The 18,886-nt window shown below is 40.5% G+C and overlaps 1 protein-coding gene across 1 annotated transcript in view; it reads left to right on the top strand.

Moving 5' to 3' along the window:
- The first annotated feature begins 727 nt into the window (after positions 1-727).
- The window catches only part of TMTC4 (transmembrane O-mannosyltransferase targeting cadherins 4), a 55,951-nt gene continuing 37,792 nt past the window's right edge, over positions 728-18,886 (top strand). The window contains exons 1-5 of the mRNA XM_009085326.4: positions 728-824; positions 3,080-3,295; positions 7,871-7,986; positions 9,981-10,197; positions 14,166-14,253. Coding sequence (XP_009083574.2) covers positions 3,134-3,295; positions 7,871-7,986; positions 9,981-10,197; positions 14,166-14,253 — 583 coding nt within the window. The 5' untranslated portion in view covers positions 728-824; positions 3,080-3,133. The remainder of the gene's footprint in view (positions 825-3,079; positions 3,296-7,870; positions 7,987-9,980; positions 10,198-14,165; positions 14,254-18,886) is intronic.

The raw sequence follows: 18,886 nt of genomic DNA, 5'->3' as shown, positions 1-18,886 counted from the left end.
CCAGTTCAATGCTTAATCACTTTCTCAGAAGGAAATCGCGGTGATGTTTAAACGTACGAATTAACGGCACCCGATACAGTCTTTTTCTCCTTACAGTACCTGTCCCGCGGAGAGCATCCAACCACCCCGAGCAGGACGAGAGCCTCTTACAGAAAGGCTGGAACGCTCTGTCAGCTCACCTCCCCCTTCCCCGTCCCAGGCGGCGAGACCCCAACACGCATCTCCGCCACCGCCCCACCGCCTCTTTATCCTCTTCCCGGGGGGATTCTCGCTCCGTGCACGCCCGGCACCGCAGGAACCTCGCCTTTGCGAGAGGAGTGGGGGGCGCGGTGCTCGCAGACCCCGCTCTCCCCGGCTTAGCCGAGCAGCCCCCCACCCCACGGCCAACCAGATGCGCGGAACTGCGGAACTACGACCACCACCGGGGCAGAGCAGGCGGGCGCGCACAGAGAACGCGGCGCAGGCGACGGCGGGAGATGCCAGGAGCGCGCCCGGCCCCGCCCGTGCGCAGGGTGCGGAGTTCGGGATGAAAGGGGAGCGACCCGCACCGGCCCCGCGCCCACCGCAAGTGAGCGCCCGGCTCCGCCCGTCTGGCCCCGCCTACCACGCGTCATCGCGGGCCCAGCCAATGGGCAGGCGGGGCTGCCCTGGAGGCGGGGCCATGGAGGGGCGGGGCAGGGAGGCGACCAATGGGCTGCGGGGATGTTCCCGGAGGCGCAGCGGCCGCGGCCCCTCCCCCGCCGGCCGCTCCGGCTCGGGGCTCGCCGGGCGGGAGAGTTTCGCTCCCGGGTGGGAGATGCCGCGCTGGCTCCGTGTCCTCGCAGGTAACGCCGCGCGAGGGAGCGAGCGGGGGTCTCGCCAGTGCCCCGTCCGCTGGCGGGACCGGTCCGGGGGGGGTGAGGGCCGGACGGGACGGGCCACCTCCTCCGGCGGAGCCGTCGCCGCCGGGACAAAAGGGGAGCGGCGAGCGGGGCAGGGCCACCGCCAAACTCCCGGCGGGGCTCCCCTGCCCCCCAGCCTCGACCCTTATCCCGAAGCTGCCGCCGCCTTCCCGGGCGGGCTCCTTCCCCGGGACCGCCCGCCGGGTGCCCGGGACGCCCCCAAGTTTGCGGGGCTCCGGTCACGGCCAGCGCCGCCCTGGGTGCGAGCCACCCCGCGGCGGCGGCGCTCCTCAGCGGGAGGCACCGTGCCCGCCCCGCCGCGGGGGTGCCTGCGGTGCGCGGCGGGTGCTCTCCGGGTCGGCTCGGGCTCGCCTTTCCTTGGGGAGGGCGGCGGGGAGGCGCCCGCCCTGTCCCCGGCCGCCGGGCAGCGGCGTGTGCGCCGCTCCGGGGAGGTGGCGGTCCCTCGTGGGTGCCCGCACCGCGCTGCCCGGGGAAGGGAACCCCCACGGACCGGCCTCCTGGACCGCGGGGAAGAGGGCTGGCAGTAGCTGTGCGCCGGATAAATAGAGCAAGCGTAATGGGAGAAACTTTCAGGGCGAAATAAATTTTGAGTAGATTTAATATTTTAATTGCGTGGTGCGTGTTGATGCTGTATCCGTGCTGTTGGGAGCGACGCCGTGCACTTCCCTCAGTAAACAGCCACGCTTTCTCTCTTTGTTTCCGTCAAACTACGAGCACAAGGGTGAACTACTGCGAGAGAAGGTTCTGCTCTTAAAGCAGCTGCTTTGCTCAGCCAGGGAGCTCCAGCCTCTCAGGTTGTTCAGTTCCAGGTTACTGATTTTATCTGAATTTGGGAGCCGCGCCATATGGTCTCCAAAGCGAGGAGGGGCACCGGTGTGGCAGGGTGTGCTGCCTGTGCCTTTGCACGTGTGTGTGCAGGAATTGGGAATATGCGGGGACCGGAATGAGGTACAGCAAAAAGCAAAGCAATTGCTGCAGCAGCTCTAATAGTCAGATCTGCTCTAGAAGCCAGATGCTTGGAGCTCTTTTCCTAGACCGTGCAAAGACATTAAATGCAATGTTTGCAGAGGTGCACTAGAGCTGTTTTTCTAGATTATAATTTTTTCTGTATGAAAGTATTAAGCATAATATTTTCAGGAGTGCAACAGTTGATTTAATAAGCAAATAAATAAGAAGAAACTTAAGATAGGCTACTATATGTGCCTATCATTCTTTGGGCTTACAAAATAAAAAATCCATATTCTACCTGGCTTTTACTACAGTTTTCCATTCATAGCTTCCTTTGCTTGCCAGCACCTGATAATAAGACCACTCACAGTAGTGTCTGAGCCCCCGAGAAGTGGAGGCAGAGTAGAAGTCAGAAGGCTGGCTCTGGAGCATCCAGAGAGACCCATCCGAGTAAAGGTGGCTCATGGGTGTAAACCTCCTGCCTTAGTTACCTCCACACTGATGTATCATTCAGTGTGCTTGGATTGCAGGGTCTTTTTCATCTGCCTCAACAACCTCAGGAGTCCCTACAGCAGTGGAACTTCAACTGCACTTGTGCTGAGTGATCTCTTGAGCACTAGTCCCGTCTCAGTTCTATGGGTCTTGCTGTGTCATTGCTGGAATTGCTGAGATTTAGGGCCTAGTCCATTAACTGATACTTCCATATGTCTGTCTGTGATGTTTGTATGAATTCCTTGCATGGGGAAATGTGTAAGACTAGGTCCTTTAATCTGATTAACTGAAGGGAGTTTAGCTCTTTTGGCAATTGACAGTGTTTGCTTTTCAAACATGGAAGGAAATTATAATGTTTATCATTTTCTGCAGAGCTTTTTAAATGTTTCACAGTCCCTCTGATGCGTCTGTTTGTATTGCTTGAAAAGAACAGTAAGAAACAGAAAAACAGTGATTTGCTCTAGGTTTTAGAATTCGTCTGTGCCAAAGTTTTACCTTAGCATCTAAGAATTTCTTTTATTTATCTCTGTGCTCGAACCATAGTAAATTCTGCCTTTACTTCCTCATTTGAAGTACAAAATTATGATTAGGTGTGTTCCAGTAACTATGAGAGGTACTGAGAAAAAGAATGTAAGGTTATATGAAACTTAATCTCCTCTCCCAAGACAGCTTTCCTTTAAAATTCTTTTTTTAGTGAATTAGAGCTTTAACCATGCACTTGTATGTGTTTCTTCTAGATTTTCAACCAACATAATGCTGAAGCTCCCAACTTGGTACCAGCATTTCACAGAATGGCACAAATGGAACCTAATCTGGACCATGACGTATCATGGTTCTTCCTTCCATCATACTGGGCTAAAATGGTTGTGGCATTAATTTCCTTCCTCTGTTTTGCTAACAGCTATGATGGAGATTTTGTCTTTGATGATTCTGAAGCCATCATCAATAATAAGGTTTGTCTCTCTTCTTTTCCTTACACTCTTTGGCGTAAATGGTCATGGGAAAAGAAATAATGCAACAGTTTATCTAAATAGGCCCAAAAGTTTCAGCCTAGTAAAGAGCTTCCTTTGGGTATTACTTGTTTTTTTTTTAACTTCATTTTTCCATTTTGTTTTATTGGGTGTTTTTTTCAAGTTAAGCCTGATTTAAGGATACCTGTACATCAAGACTGCCAGTAGGTCTAATTTTGTGCTCATTCCTATGTCAGTGAGAGTGTGCAGTAAACTTTTCTGATACCCATGGATGTTAATGGGAGATTTTTGTTCATTATCTTCACAGAACTTCTCTGGTCACAGAATCAGACCAGTGAATAAACTCTTAGTCTGGTTGCAGGTACATAAGGCATCATTAATGTATCATGTAGGGTGCAGGGGGTTTTCAGGTGCAGTTTATACCATAAAAATGTTGAAGGAGCAAGCAAAGCTCCCTTTTCCCTTCTTCCCCCAGTAAAGTTCCTGTGACAGCAGTACCTTTTTGAGATAGGGGTGGAGTATTTTGTGTTCCATTTTAAAACTGACGATACATGCAATGAACAGACCTTGAAATGCTTAGAAGTTAACATGTGATTCAAACAAACCTCTGACTGAGATTCTTTTGACTTAGAGGAGTGGAGTGTCTTCAGTTGCTGAGACACTTCACAGGATCACATGTAGCAGTGAGCCCATGCCCATGGATGGATATTGGTGTTACAGCTTGTGTGCTGCTCTGGAAGGTACTTGTTAAGCATTTAGAAAAAAAAAGCACAGGGTAAAAATAATCACATTCATCTGTTGGTTCTGCCTTCCTGAAGCCATGGAGTTACAAAGAGGATAATCTGAAGACTCATACTGCTGGAAGAACACAATTCACTTTTTTTTTTCCTTGCACAAGATATAGAGGCAACTTATCACAATGTGCCTTTTAGAATCATGCAGAATTACTGTTTCCTTAGACAAGCTTGTATTATGTGTGTGTAAGTCATCATACCTTCAGTTATAGATGTATGGGGGGAAAATACATCTGTCAAGGTGGAAATAAATCTCAAAGCTTTCAAGAGAATACTGTAGACAAAATAAGAACCTACAGCATTGTTGTTTTGGGTTTTTTTAAAAGTAGAATTGTATTTTAGATTGCACAGCTCCTGGTAATGTTTCATTCTGTGAAGTTTTATTTGGGACCTGTTTATAATATTTTCATTTCCAGAAAGAATGAACTGATGTTGAAACAAAGCAGGTTGTTTTGGCAATTTCCATGCTTGTGATCTCTCTCCATTTTTTTCAGTCTTTACTCTATAAGTATTTCAGTTTATCTATGCAACCCAATAATTTGCACCAAGATTCTAGCTGTTGGCAATGCTGAGAAATTCAACCAACTGCTTAAATAAATTAATTCATAGGTAGTCTGTATGTTTGAAAAACTGGGAGGCTGTTTCTCTTTCTCACATCAAAATCCTCTATTATTCCCTAGAAATTAAATGAGGATTTTGTGACAATATCATTTTAACACAGGGGTCATGTGGATGTATGGAAATTCAAAATCCACAAGAAAAATGCAGAGACAATGAGTTTACCAGTTTAATGGGGAGGGAGATTATCTAGAAATGGCACAGTTTGTTAAACAAAGCATAGCATATTTTATTCCTATTTAATAGGGAAGACAGCAGTTGAAGTAGTTTTATAGATTTACTGAGCATTGCTACTGTAGTATTTTCTTGGGTACCACAAAGTGCCCTCTGTTAATTTGATAGCTGCCATCATCCCAATCTTTAATTTCTTTTATTGTTTTTTAGCCAAAGATACACATTTAATTCACCCCATCCCTATCATATCATGGAACACTCCATTATTAGATTTTATTGGAGTTAAAGGCTGTTTTCCAGATGCTTTCTTATCATTTTAAGCAAAATTTTAACTGGTGCACAGCAGTGTCTTTTGTCTTTATTTATTTACTAGGTTGGCAAGACAAACAGCTGGATTAAGCAGAGCTTCAGTCACAGTTTGTCATTTCAATAAGCCTTTATATAGAAAAAACTGACCTTTCTTCAAATCTTGATCTCTGCTCTCTGTAAGCTGCTGCTAATCAAATATTTAGAGATTATTTGATAGCTACTTTTGGTTTTTAAAGAGAAGATCATGTGTAGCTTTTAAACAGCTGTGTCTCTTGAAGAAAACCATTCCTATTTTAGGGTAAGTTCACCAAGTAGGAAAATTGATGTAAGAAACTTTCTCACAGAACTTGCATACAAGAGCAAGATACATGATTGAAGATTTTTAGGTCATATGGAAGTGTAATCTAATCACTAAGTAATTCCATGCATTCAGCTTTTCCTGCCTTCTTCCGATGGAAGACAAAAGAAGGCTGATTATAGCAGAACGGGAAATCAAGCCTTGTACATCTCCCATCTCAAGTTATTGAAGACCATCTGTGACATGGAAGACATACTTTTCTTTTCCAGTACTAACATTTATAAAAGTATGCCTTTCATAGACTTTATGTATATAAGGAGCAGTGCTACTGGTTGAAAAAACAGTCTGAGGGCCACACCACCCTCTGGCAACTGTCCCCTGCAGAGTCCAAAGGCTTCAGTAGGTGTTGGTGTGCATCCCTGTCCCAGCTTGCCCCAGAAGAGCTGGCTGTATTGATTTAGTGAGATGCTGGTTGAGTGTGTTGCTGCTCTGAGAGTCAAATTGTGACCTTTAGGGTTTGTGCATACTGATGAGGAATGGAGCAGGAATTTAGATGCCTAAGGCTAAAATTGTGGTCCTGGGAGAAGAAAGAAATTTCCAGCTATTACTTGGTAGTAGAAACAACTGTGAGGGCATGAAGAAATTTTTCACCTTGATAATTCTTAAACCCAGGTAGGATCCCCTGTGAGTCCTGATTTCTTAAGAATTTCCTGGTGAGTGCCTTAATTGACTGCTGCAGTCTGGGTTCTTTCAGACTGCAGTTTTGCCCTGCTCTCTTTTCTGTGTATTGATTAGTATCCTATTAGAGAATGCTTCTGTTCATTTGACTAATACTGGCCAAATTTGATCAAATGATAGAAAGAAATCTCTTCTTGGATTTTTTTTTTTTAATTTGTATTTTTGGATGGATTAATTTATATTTTTTGATGGATGTCAGAATATGTTAAGAATATTCTTGTTGAAGAAGCATGAAAAAACTAGTTATTTTTAGTTCAGTTTAGCAGCAGCCAGTCATCAGGGTCCAGCAATTTGGCTGTAATTTGGGAGTACGTGCAAGCCAAAAATAAGGCATGGACTAAGGGGGAGATGGAAGGTACTGGAGACCACAGGAGTGCTCAAGATACTATAGAGGCAAGTGAGGTGGTAGCAGCATTGGAGAGGAACTGGAGTGAATGAAAACAAGGGAATTGCAATGTGGGAATCATGTAAGTAGATGGAGTTGTAGGAATAATAAGAGAGGGGCACTAGGGTTTGTAAGACCTTTCATGGGGCTAGCAAGCCTGTTTGTCAACTTACTTGTGTTTGTGGTGTCTTGTTCACCTCCTTTGGTTCATTGGTCTCAAATAATTTCAAGACAGAAAATGAGGCTAGAGTTTTCCCCTTGTTGGTTGCAAGAGTAGTACTGACTAGTACAGTTTTGTTCTTAGGCTGGTACAGTTTTGTTCTTAGGTTCTGTCTCAAGTGTCTTTAACCTGCATGTACCTTGCTGTAGCATAAATTGGTATTTAATTGCTCTAGGGAAGCAGAAGAAGGGCAAGTATATGTTAGTTTGAACTTCCAAGCTTGTCCTCATAGAAGACTGAGGCAGATACTAGCAAGATCCTTATTTTCCCTCCAAAGTGTATGCTTCCAATTTAATAGCCCACTTTATTTGGATTTTTCCTTACTAGCGTGGCTTTAAGATAAAAGGGAAGAACAAGCAAGCAAGACTTTTTCTTTGCAGTGTTTTTTTTTTATAAGTCCCTTTTGCACCCCAAATTAAGATAATTTATTACCTTTCTGTCTTTTAATCTTTAGGAGCAGTATATAGAGATGTTGATTTTTGATTTCATGTATTGTTAAAACAATCTCAACTATTTGAATAGTCCTGTGCAAAGCAAGGCTTCAAAAAGAAGTAATTGTTGTTTCCTACCTTTAGTCTCCTTGATTTCATGCTTATGTTAGTAGTTATGCTACTGCACTGGTAAAAAGTGGCTATTTTGCAGCAGTTTGTAGTTGGCCTTCTTTGCAAGATGACCTACACCTAAAATCAAAGGCTTGTTACAAAATTATGAGGTAAGGAGGTTTATGTGTTTCATATCTCAGCTATTGACCAGATAATAAACTGATGCAAATATAGGTCTAAATTTCATGTAGTTATGCCTACTTACAGAATCCAGGATCATGACCTTTACAATGACAGGTATTCAAGATTTGACCTTCATTGCAAACTTGGGTACTGTGGGTCAGATGTCAGTAGTGAGCCAACAAAACTCCTGCTATGCCCATCTTAGTGTGAGCTTGTATTAGTTAGAATTTGTTTGTAGTTTAGATGCTTTGAACAAAGGAAAAATTTTAAGGATCTGATAATTTGTTTTCTTTCAGGACCTCAGGGCAGAAACCCCACTTGGTGACCTGTGGTATCATGACTTTTGGGGTAGCAAACTCAGCAGCAATACCAGTCATAAGTCATATCGACCGCTAACTGTCCTAACTTTCAGGTGAGACTTGTATTTTTGCTTGAGGTCTGAATATTTTTTAACCTATATTGACTCAATTGAATTTAGGGGGGAGGCAACAAAAAAGGCAAGAACAAAGTAGATGGAGGGTAGTTGGATACCTTTCCAGAATACCAATTTTGAGTTCTCTACCTTAGTCTCAAATGGTGTTTTAATTTTCCAATGGTTTCTTTCACAAAATATTCATGATTTTGACATTATGTATTTAAATCTACTTTTCAGAGATTTTGTTTTGATGGTCTTCTATACCTGGTAATAGGTACTAGGGGTGGTGTGGTTTAGTATGTCACGTCATCAAGGAACTAGTGGGTGTATGTTCCCTTCACTTAGCCATGCTGCCACTTACACTGCTATTGTAGTTTTTGTTCTCTGCTTTCCTGCTGACCTGTCAAGTTGTTTATTTTATAAATAGCATCATGGCACTGTGGCCTTTTTCTATCAGCACACTGTATAGTCTTCCCACATCTTCTTCCAATATACTAACTCAAGAATCTACTGAAATGTCTGCCTATATGTAACTTGCTGGTTTTGTCAAATAACTAAAGGTTTAAGAGGATTACTTTTGTAGATGCACAGCTCATGATTTTTGCACAAAGATTTGAGCAAACAGTAGACCGTGTAGCAATCTGGCACAGTAATGCAGAGAATATTCGACGACTTGGTCTTAATTTCTTTATTTTTCCCTTGCAACTGAATGGTGTCAGTGGGGACTTGGTGCTTGTTCTGCCCATTCCAAGCCATGGACTAAGTGCAGAAGAAGTGTTCCCACTCTTAGTCCTCATATTCAAGCAAAAACTTTGACCCTTTTGGGTAGTGGCAGTGTTTTAAGTACCTAGCACTGTGGTTTTCACTGTCTATTGGGCTTTCTTCATGTTTTCATCAAGAAAAATAAGCAACTGAACGTGTCAGAGTCCTAAACCTATAACCTATTAAAGCTTTCAGTGCATTACACAGAACATGCTTCCCTGTTTTTTTTTTTTTCCTTTTCTCTCTGATATATTCCATCTCTAATAACACTCTGGTTTGTTTAAAGAGTGAACTGGGATACAATCATTACAATATCTGAAAATATAGATGAGCCTGTGGAGATGGTCTATAAAATGCTATTTTCAAAGAAAGAAATGGGTTTCCTTAATTTCCCTAAGCTCCAACCTTTATGTGCATCATATTTATAATAGGTATAGTTTTTTAATAGGTTTCATTTATGCCAGATGCACATTGACCAAAAGAACTGTGTAAAATCCCCTATTTTAGGTTTCTGTTTATCTTACCTACTGATAAAAGCATATGGATAATAGCACAATGTTTTCCCTTTTTCTTCTCTGCCTCCATTTTGCTTCAGAGTTCTTGTCTTGAATGGGGATTTAGACTGAATTTTCACTTACACTTCCTTCTGATTCTAATACTTGTATGAAGTGTCTCTCTAACCAGTCTCACAAATCAGTTACCAAGATGTGCTGACTATTTTCTGGGTGGATGCTGATTGTACCCACATGTTAGGACCTCTTGCTGAGAATATGTCAGTAGAAATCATAGTCCCAGTGCATATTAGTTTCCTCGCTGTGTGGATTTAATTAACAAAATTTCATCAAGTTGGCTGCTCTTAAGCCTATGGGCATCCCTCAGTGGGCTGGGTTATTTATCCCTAGGATTCTCCTGTATTGCAACACTGAAGTTACCTTGTTGACCAAAAGCCAGTTCTAAGTAACTGTAAGCTTGAAATAAGGGTGCTGAACTGTGTGTTCGGAGAGGATAGATACTGTATCCATGTGATATTCCCAAAGAATACTTGGCCTGAAGAGTGGGATATTGTTTATGTCTTGTTGTGGTGGATAAATGGTAACTCCACCTGTACTGAGACGTCCACTTTATTTTTGTGTGCAACAGTGTCTGCTGTGGGGTTGTTTAGTTTTTCTATTTGTATTTTTCTAACCATTGCTGTAATTCCTACCCTTAATATTTTTGTTTCTATATAGAATCAATTACCTTTTTGCTGGAGGCTTCTACCCAGTTGGTTTCCATGTCATCAACATAATACTGCATTGTACTATCTCGGTGTTGATGGTCGATGTGTTCTCCATATTATTGGGTGGATTGCAATTCAGCAATAAAGGAAGACGTCTAAACCTGGCTCCCAAGTCCTCTCTTCTTGCTGCTTTGCTCTTTGCTGTACATCCAGTGCACACCGAGTGTGTAAGTATTGAATCATTATCTCCAGAGATTTTTATTTTAGAAGTTTTTGACCATCTTGACTAATTAATTCTGGTGTAGCCTTCTTCTCTGCAGATTGCTTTTATATATTCTTAACACTTCTCTTGGCACATGTCTTAATAGAACAATCAAATATTATGGTTAGTACATCCAAGGCTTGTAATTCCACCGAGCTAGACCTTATTAAGGAGCACAAATTATTCAAGTACAGTAACTCAAGGAGGATAGCTCTATGCTAAAGAATTTCCCTACCTCCTGGATTTCTGTAATTACTGTTCATTTCCATTTGCATTGGTAAAAAAAAGCAAAGAGCTTTAAAATCGGAGATGGGGCACTCTATGAAGTTTGCATGTGACTAGTAGAATACTGCATTCAGTTTTGCATCCATGCTGCAAAGAGAACACTGGAAAAATTGGAGAGTGCTCAGAAGAGCCATGAAAGTGATTAAAGGGCTGGAAACCATCCTGTTTCATGAGAGATCAAACTGGGTTTATATTTTTAATATGAAGGAGAAGATTAAAGAGGGTTTTTTTAATCGCAGACTGTAATTATGTACATGGGGAACCCAAATTTGACAGTAATTTTAATAGTGCCAGCAAAAGCAAAGATGTAAAGATGCAGAATAGAAGCATGGCACATGTACAGCAATCAGTTAAAATATCTGACCAAAACACAAAGTCTTTGTGTGGGAATTCTGTGAAGCAAAGATGGTTTCTTAAAAAGCTCTTTTGTGCCTGTAGTTAAGAAAATCTTAAGGCCTTATGCTAGTGGGCTTGCTGAATGTTGTCACTGCTCTCTTGACCTTGTGATAATGAATAAATCAAATATAAAATTGTCACAATAAGGGAAATATTTTGGGAGTTTTGTTAGAATTTGGAAGGTCTGAGATACAGAAAAAGTACTAAAAGTACAGAAAAAAAGTAAAGAAAGATTTTGATTTTGTCCTAGCAATGAACAGTGAATCCTGCAGTGCACATTCTACATATGTGAATATGATTTTTCACTTATACACAATATGCCGTGGTTTTGGCTTCTTGCATTTGATCTGCACACAGTTGGTGGGGAAAGAGTTATTGAAAGCTGTGCCCTCAGCTGACTGGAGACCTTGTATGCATTGAAGACGTAGAGATGGTGCAAAGTTATGCATTAGTAATCTGCCACTTTTTCTGGCAGTGTGGCTAAAACATCTTGACAATCATTCTCTGGTGTTCACTGTTCACTCGTCTGCACAATAACTTCTTTGTGAGAGTGCACTGTGTCAGAAGGGCCCCTCGTATTTGCTCTCCAAAACCAGTTTTAGGTGTCAGAGTAAAGTAAAACAAGTCTTCCATGCTTTTGATGTTCTGACATGTAAAGAGAAATCTCACTTGAGTCTTAACTTTGTAGTAGACCCACTATTGACCCCTTTATCAATATCCATAAATTTATTCTGCATTCCATTTGACTCTAAAAATGTATTTAAATCAGCATGAGAATATTAATAAGCCTTTTGTCATGTCAAATAAATTGCAAGTGATGTGGTCTCCTTGCATATTTGAAGACTTGCAAATGTTTCAGGCAAACTGTGGAAGAAGAGGGAAAAAAAGTAGCACGCTTATATATCAGGCCTCTTCTAAAATTCAGGAACGAACAAAAGCCTCTAATGATTTACATGGTGAATAATAAATCTTGCTCCAGTGAAGAAGTCATTTGTACTGCTACAGTTCTAGAATGAGTGTGTGTCTGGCAGCATCTCTTAAAAAGCATTCCTTATGATTTTAAACCTGTGAGTTTTAAGTATCCGGCATCCTGGCTTTGAAATGAGATGACATATTTTGACATAAAGTTGTGAAGAATCCGTCTGTTTGCTGCTTTGGGTTTTTGGTTGATACAGTGAAACAAACTGTCATGTAAAACAGATATTGAAAGGTGTAATGCTTTCAGTACCTATGTAAGGAAAACACTATAATTTTTCTACCTACAAGTAAATACTCTTGTGCTGTAGTTCTCTACTCTAAAAAAGGCCTTTTCTTTGTAACACTTCAGTGATGAAATGCTAAATGAATCATGGACATAAGAATATATCCGATACTAATTTAAAACTGGTTTGTTTTTTTCTTTATTTGCTTTCTTTCCAGAATGTATATGACTTACCTTGCATTTTAGGTAACATTTTGCTGTTGGAATCATCTGAGGCCATGTGCATTATTAGCCCCTTAATCTCTTTGCTGTACAAGTGGACATTTATTTTCGAAATTGTGTCAGCTCACCTTAACTTTTATCTCATTAAGAAGAGCGGCTCCTGAAGCAGAATGACACTTCATTATTTTCACCTTTCAAAGCACTCCACAGCTATTGAGTTAATTCTCATAATTCCTTTGTATGATAGAAGAAGGAGCAGCAGAGAAGTTAGGTGCACAGCTGTAGCTAAATCAAGAAGTTTTTCTGAATTTAGGAGTCCAACAGTTTCTGCTTTCACAGTGCTTAAGTAAAGCTGAGGGTAAAAGTGGGAGAGAGTCTCTGCAGTGAAATCAGTCATACTCTTATGCCTCTACATTTCTCTTTCTCTGATGTTATTTGGAAATAGTTGCTCCATCATGTTTTCCTGACACAAAAAATGCCCATTTCCTTTTTACTTTCTTCTTTCTGTTCCACACACAAAATGGGACAACTGGTATACTACAGGAGAGCTGAAGTTCTGCTTTTGTCCCTGAAATATGATCACAGAAAATGAATTTAAAAAGAAAACCTGTAACTGTTCTGACCTGCTTCTGGACATCTCCTGAAAACATGGAACTCAGCACTGCAGGAAGCAGAGCTAGACAGAAAAACAAGGGGTATTTCCATGATCTTTGCTCTGGGTGTATGTTCTAGTGAGGTTCCAACATCAGGGCTTATACAATCCCCTACCAGCTCCATGTCATGATTTTCACAAAGAAATTTGTGGTGTTATCCTGACACTTGTGTAATTGAGAATTGAAGATCCAAAAGTGTCTTGTTCTGTCTCAACAAGTTATTGTAAATACAGTTTAGGGGCTTGACCCACAGCTCACAGATAGCCCTGAGATTTCACTTGATTTAAATAGGTTGTCACAGATTTCGAGTGCAGAGGTCACAGGGCATGCTTCTTATTTTCTTTTGCGTTAGTGCAACTTCTGTTTCAAGATGCAGTTGGAGGTAGCTCTGGTGCAGTCAGTTAATACAACACAAAAGACTGCCAGAGGGGGAAATCTTTTTTCTTTTTTTTTTTCCCTGAATCTGCAAGGATTTGTCCATTCTTAGTGTTCAGATTGCAATTTGAAGGCTGGCTTGTCTTCTACAAGTGAGCAGTTTTGATTTGTGTTTCAGCAGAGCTGCCAATTTAATTGTGGTTCAGGATGTTTGGCTTCCAAGCCATGTAATGGCTTCAATTCAAAGAAAGTAGATTTAGATTAGCTATTAGGAGGAAATTCTTCAGTGTGTGGGTGGTGAGGCAATGGCACAGGTTGCCCAGAAAAGTTGTAGATGCTCCATCCCTGGAAGTGTTCATGGCCAGGTTGGATGGAGCTCTGAGAAACCTGGTCTAGTGAAAGGCAGAGGGCTTGGAAGGAGATGATATTTAAAGTTGCTTCCAACCCAAACTGTTTTATATTTTGAGGTTTTCTAAGTATTCTGCTGAAATGCAATTTGATCCAAAAAACAGATGGAATTGTGTAGAGTCTAAATTTTATGTAATGAAATCCTCCTTCTTTCTTAAAAAAAGTCCCATAAACTAAAATTTTCATAAACCAAAGCCAAACCATTTATGTAGTTGATACTAAGCAATACCCAATAAAAAAAAAGGATACATCTAAAAAAACTGGATATAGCTAATCCAGTTGAAGAAAAAAAGTGATACAGTTCTATTCTATATTTTACTTTCTATGTTTTCCTTTGCTACAGGTTTTCTAAGAATAAAAATCTGATCATTTGAAACTATTTTTTTTTTTAAGGTTGCTGGGATTGTTGGCAGAGCAGACCTACTGTGTGCCCTGTTCTTCTTGTTGTCATTCCTTGGCTACTGTAAAGCATTCAAAGAAAGTAAGCATTCTGTTTGCCCCTTTAGTTTCCTATTGTGTGTATTTTCAGCATTTGTACATTTCTGTGAAGTGTAGCAAAATTTAACATGTTAGATTGATTTGTTTATTCTCACAAAATATATATTTTTTAAAAGCCTGCTTTAGCAGCTATTTATTGTTAGAAATTCTGAAAACATTGCTGTCCATAATTCTTGTTAAACACTGAATTTAACTTAAGCAAAGTCCACTTTGTGATAGGTTTATTTGCTAAATGTTTTACTGTTTAGAAGTTTAATGAAGTATTTCAATAAGTATTTTAGAAATAAACCTACAAATGTATATGCTTAAATATTTTTCTACTCTTTATGCCATTATGTTGGGATGTCTTAAATGGGAATCAGCTTTTCAGAACATTATTTGTATTTTTAATGAATTGCAAAGAATTATTCCTATGACTAAGCCTTCTGGATTCCTGCAATATGCAACTGCTGGCATATAATGCTGAATATAGTGTTACTCACAGTTTTTGTAAGACAGCTGTGTTTAACATGAACAGTTCCGTGGTAGATGTTTTTTCAAGTGAGCTTCCAGATCTCTGGTATTGTTTGATCTGAATGCAGGCTGGCAGTTCAAATACAATTGTGGGGAAATTATCTTGGAGGCTCTGTTAAATAAATACACAAGAGAGCAGGAGCTCATGACTGTGGAAAGCTTTGCAGGACATGCAGTCTGGTATCTCAAGGTGCTCTGCCACATGAAATGTGGCACTCATTTGGTGAAGCCACAAGGAGCTGTGTTGAGAAGAGCTTGTCTTTGGTTCCATAGGCATGGCCTGTAATGATTAACCAGAGCTGGCAGGGTATTCAGGGGCACCTCAGCTGACTTTGTGATCTGGCTTAACAGCGTAGTTATGGCATCACAGAGACCTCAGTGCGGGCTGAGGGGAGTGACTTAGTCCACAGTGAGCTCTGAGATGCTGTGAACAGCTCCTGCCCATTCAGTTTACATTCTTTGGAACCACTGTAATATTTCTATTGCTGATATAATAAGTTGATCTTGCCATTTAGGATGTTACTTAGGATGATTCCTGATTACTTTGGATATATTTTTCTTCCTTTTGAGTAGGATTAATTTCTTTCAACTGAGCTAATGATTTCTTGATGAAAATTGGCCTTGGATTCTTACTTGTGTTTGCTTATTCTTTTCTCACCTGTTTTATTGGATATGATTGTGCTTGATGTTTCTTCTGTTGGTGGTAGAGTAAGATAGACCAGTCAAAATACTGCCTTATCTGTTTTCCAGTGTCTCTGGTACACAGCTAGGCTTTTATGGCAGGGGCAATAATCTTTGCTTGAAGAACTCAAGAGCCAAATTCTTAGGATGACCCCTGGAGACAATTATATAGGACCCTCTAATTATTTTGCTGTAGAGAACATCTTGGGAATGATTAAGGATGCATGTTCTGTTTAAGGATATTCTTCAACTTGTGAAGGCCAGTTTTTAATAGCTTTTACAACTCAGTGTTAATGTATTAATATTCTTGGACTGAAATTTGTGTCATTGATACAGAAGAAGGAAAAATGTTGCAAAGACAAGATACTAAGCAGCTCTTACTGATTTTTTTGGGGGCATTACATGATAATAGGGGAGCAGATGTGTTTTAAGCAATTTTGGCAAGGAAAATTACAGTCTGCCAGCATTGTCTTTCAGGTCAGTTTCCAGTGTTTACTGTCACCTTCACTGCCTGCTTTTCTGTCAGCAACTTCTTGAAGAAGTTTAGACTTCCTCTGTACACAAGAATTTCAAGAATTTGTATCCAGGATACATACTTGAGTCTTTCACCTTGATTGCTGCAGAGGCACACTATTGACTCGTCAGCCAGGAGCTTATCACCCAGGCATTTCAGACCTTTGTCTGCAGGGCTGCTGCCCAGGCCTTAAAAGTTGTATGTTGTTCTGTTTGATTTTCATGAGGCCCATCCCTCCAGCTTGTCATAGTCCCTCCAAACAACAGTCCTGCTCACCATTGTGTCCATCTGTCCTCTAAGTGAACCCCACCAAAGACCAAAAGCAGTTTTATTTGCTGCCCTTATTATTTTTCTTTTTTTTTCTTTGTGGAGGGGGGAGGTTTGTCCAACCTGCAGCTGTTTGAACATGAGTGCTTGTGTAGGAAAGGGCTGTGTCTGTGTTGGAAAGGGCAGCTACAAAGAGAAGGGAGGCTCTCTTTTCACAAGGAGCTACATGACAAAGTCAAGGGGCAATGGGTGCAGTTGCACTGGGAAAGGTTTCACCCTGATGTAAGGAAGAATTTTTTTGTGGCATGAACAGTCAATCACTGCAACAGTCTCCCAGAGACGTGGCAGAGTCCCCATGACTGGAGGTTTTCAAGATGCATTTGGACAGGGTTTTAGGTGATCTTGTCTAGGCTCCCTTTCCTGCAAAGATTGGACCTGGTGATCTCTGGAGTTCCCTTCCAAACTGAGCTGTTCCTGTGATTCTTTGTATGAAAGGTTTTAGGAAAAGGTAACCAAATATGAGGAAGTGGCTGTGGTAGAATATGACTCTTCAGTGGGTTTGCAAAGAAAATAAAAAGTTTTACCCTTTGTATGAATTTTCTTCTTTTGTGAACACTTCTTCTAGGTGCTTACAAATGATACATTAAATAAGGAGTAAAGAACTTTTTTCTGACTTTGGCTGAGTTTTATTCTGTATAGATTGAGGGAGTGAATCCCAAATGGAAGCTAGTCTCACTGTGAATATAAGAACATGCATTTTAAAAATATGCACAAATAATTTAAAATCAGGCTTAGACAATGTCTCCTAAGCAGCAGAGGAAAAGTACTTTTTCTTCTTTTATAATGTTGTCCTTCTGGTGTCAAATCCTCAAGATACAGAATGTCTGTGATATTGCCAATGCATGTTGCTAGTTCTAGATCAAGTTTAGAGCTGTTATTGCATCATTCTCTAGGTCAGGTCAGGAAGGTAATTTATCTTTGTGAAATAGTCTTTGTTTGTGAGAAAGAGAGGGAGAAACAACCAGAAAGCCCTCAGGGGTTTTTAGCAAAACAACCAAACATTAAGCAAAACAGCTAAAAAACACTCAGGTATCAGGTTTATGTTCCTAATTAAATAGAGATGCTTTATGGTGATCCTAGAGAAAAGTGAATTGTACCAACATCCCTTTTCCTTTTGTCCTGCTGAGCTTTTTCTATATTAAAGACAAGCATGGCCCTAAGCTGTAGGTCAGCTGTGTGTGTCTTTGTTCCTGGATTTGGCTGTCACATTTACATAGAGCTTAGCTCACCAAATTTTTACAAAGATTGGGAGAAGAATCATCAAAGGTTGATTTCTTTTTTGTTGTTTAATTGTTATGAATAGACACATTGTAGTGTGACTCCTTTGGAGCACTTTAAAGAGGGTGCAGCTCTTAAGACCATCAAGATTTGTAGACTGCATTTGTATTGTCTTTTGAATATGGTTACCAAAACATGTTTGATGCCAGTTTGTTTTTGTTTTATGAACTTTAAGTGAGCATCTGAGTAAAACAAACATTGAAAAGCCTGATGTGATGCTACTGATATGGTTGGGTCAGTAACATATATTATTTGGCTACCAGCAGCATCCTAATGCTATCAGCAGTATCCAAGTTTTTAATAGAGAACCTGACAATTCTTTCAGCAAGGCAATGTGAAATTTGTGTATGACTCAATTGAAAAAATTTGTATATGTTTCAATAGTTTAGACAAAGTTAATGAATTGTCATTCTTTAAAGACAAGGGGTCAAAATTGTATGTGGGAGACTGGTTAATGCTTCTTTTCACTTGAGAAAAGGAATAGAAAGATTTATAATTTTTTTTTTCTGTGTGGGAGTAGGAACTCATGAAATGTCTGAGGAGGATTTGGAACTGCTATGGTGAAAGTATATGTAATAGTGAAAACAGTCAGGAGATCAGAAAAATATCAGTGTCAGGCTGGAAAACTTCCAAAGGAAAGAATGGTTTTTGTAAAGCTGGAGATATACTGCAGCTTGTTTATCTGATTTATTTGTGGTTTCAGTGGATTTTTGCGTAGACAGTTTCTTTTAGCCAGAATTTGAAGCTTTTTTTTTTTTTTTAAAGTATAGACATTTAATTATATGGGCTATAATTATGTCTTACTGAAGTTCTACAGTTCTGTTACTTTTTCCCAGTATACCATTTTTGAAGTTAGCATCTTTGAAAGGATAACATTTATAATTGCAAGGAACTAATCTGTTGTTCTCATTCTGTCCTGCTGTTTAAAACACAACTGTGGGGACAAATCCACTGCATAGGCTTTGGAGACAGCAAGAGCTGACAACTGTTTAGGTATGTTCTGAAGGGAATTGTGGGTTATTAACTTTGTTGAATTTTAATGCAGCTTCTCTGGGAATTCATAAGGCAATTTAAAACTGCTGTAGTGTTCATTTTTTGCCTTCCTTTGTCTTCAGTTTTGACAGTGATCCAGTTGCATGTATTTGCCATCTGCATTGGCAATCTCTGAATGAGGTAAAATGAGGAGTTCATGACTTGGTCCTTGTGAATAATATTGGTGCAGATATTAAATATGGGATCAGCTCTTTGCTCATATGCTGTGACATATAAAAATTGCCTTGTTCTGATTGTGTGTTTCTGCTTT

This window comes from Serinus canaria, chromosome 1 (genome assembly GCF_022539315.1).
Source record: "Serinus canaria isolate serCan28SL12 chromosome 1, serCan2020, whole genome shotgun sequence".
Classification (NCBI taxonomy): domain Eukaryota; kingdom Metazoa; phylum Chordata; class Aves; order Passeriformes; family Fringillidae; genus Serinus; species Serinus canaria.
The sequence above is the reverse complement of the archived record's forward strand: the minus strand, read 5'-3'. Positions and strand labels throughout refer to the sequence as shown.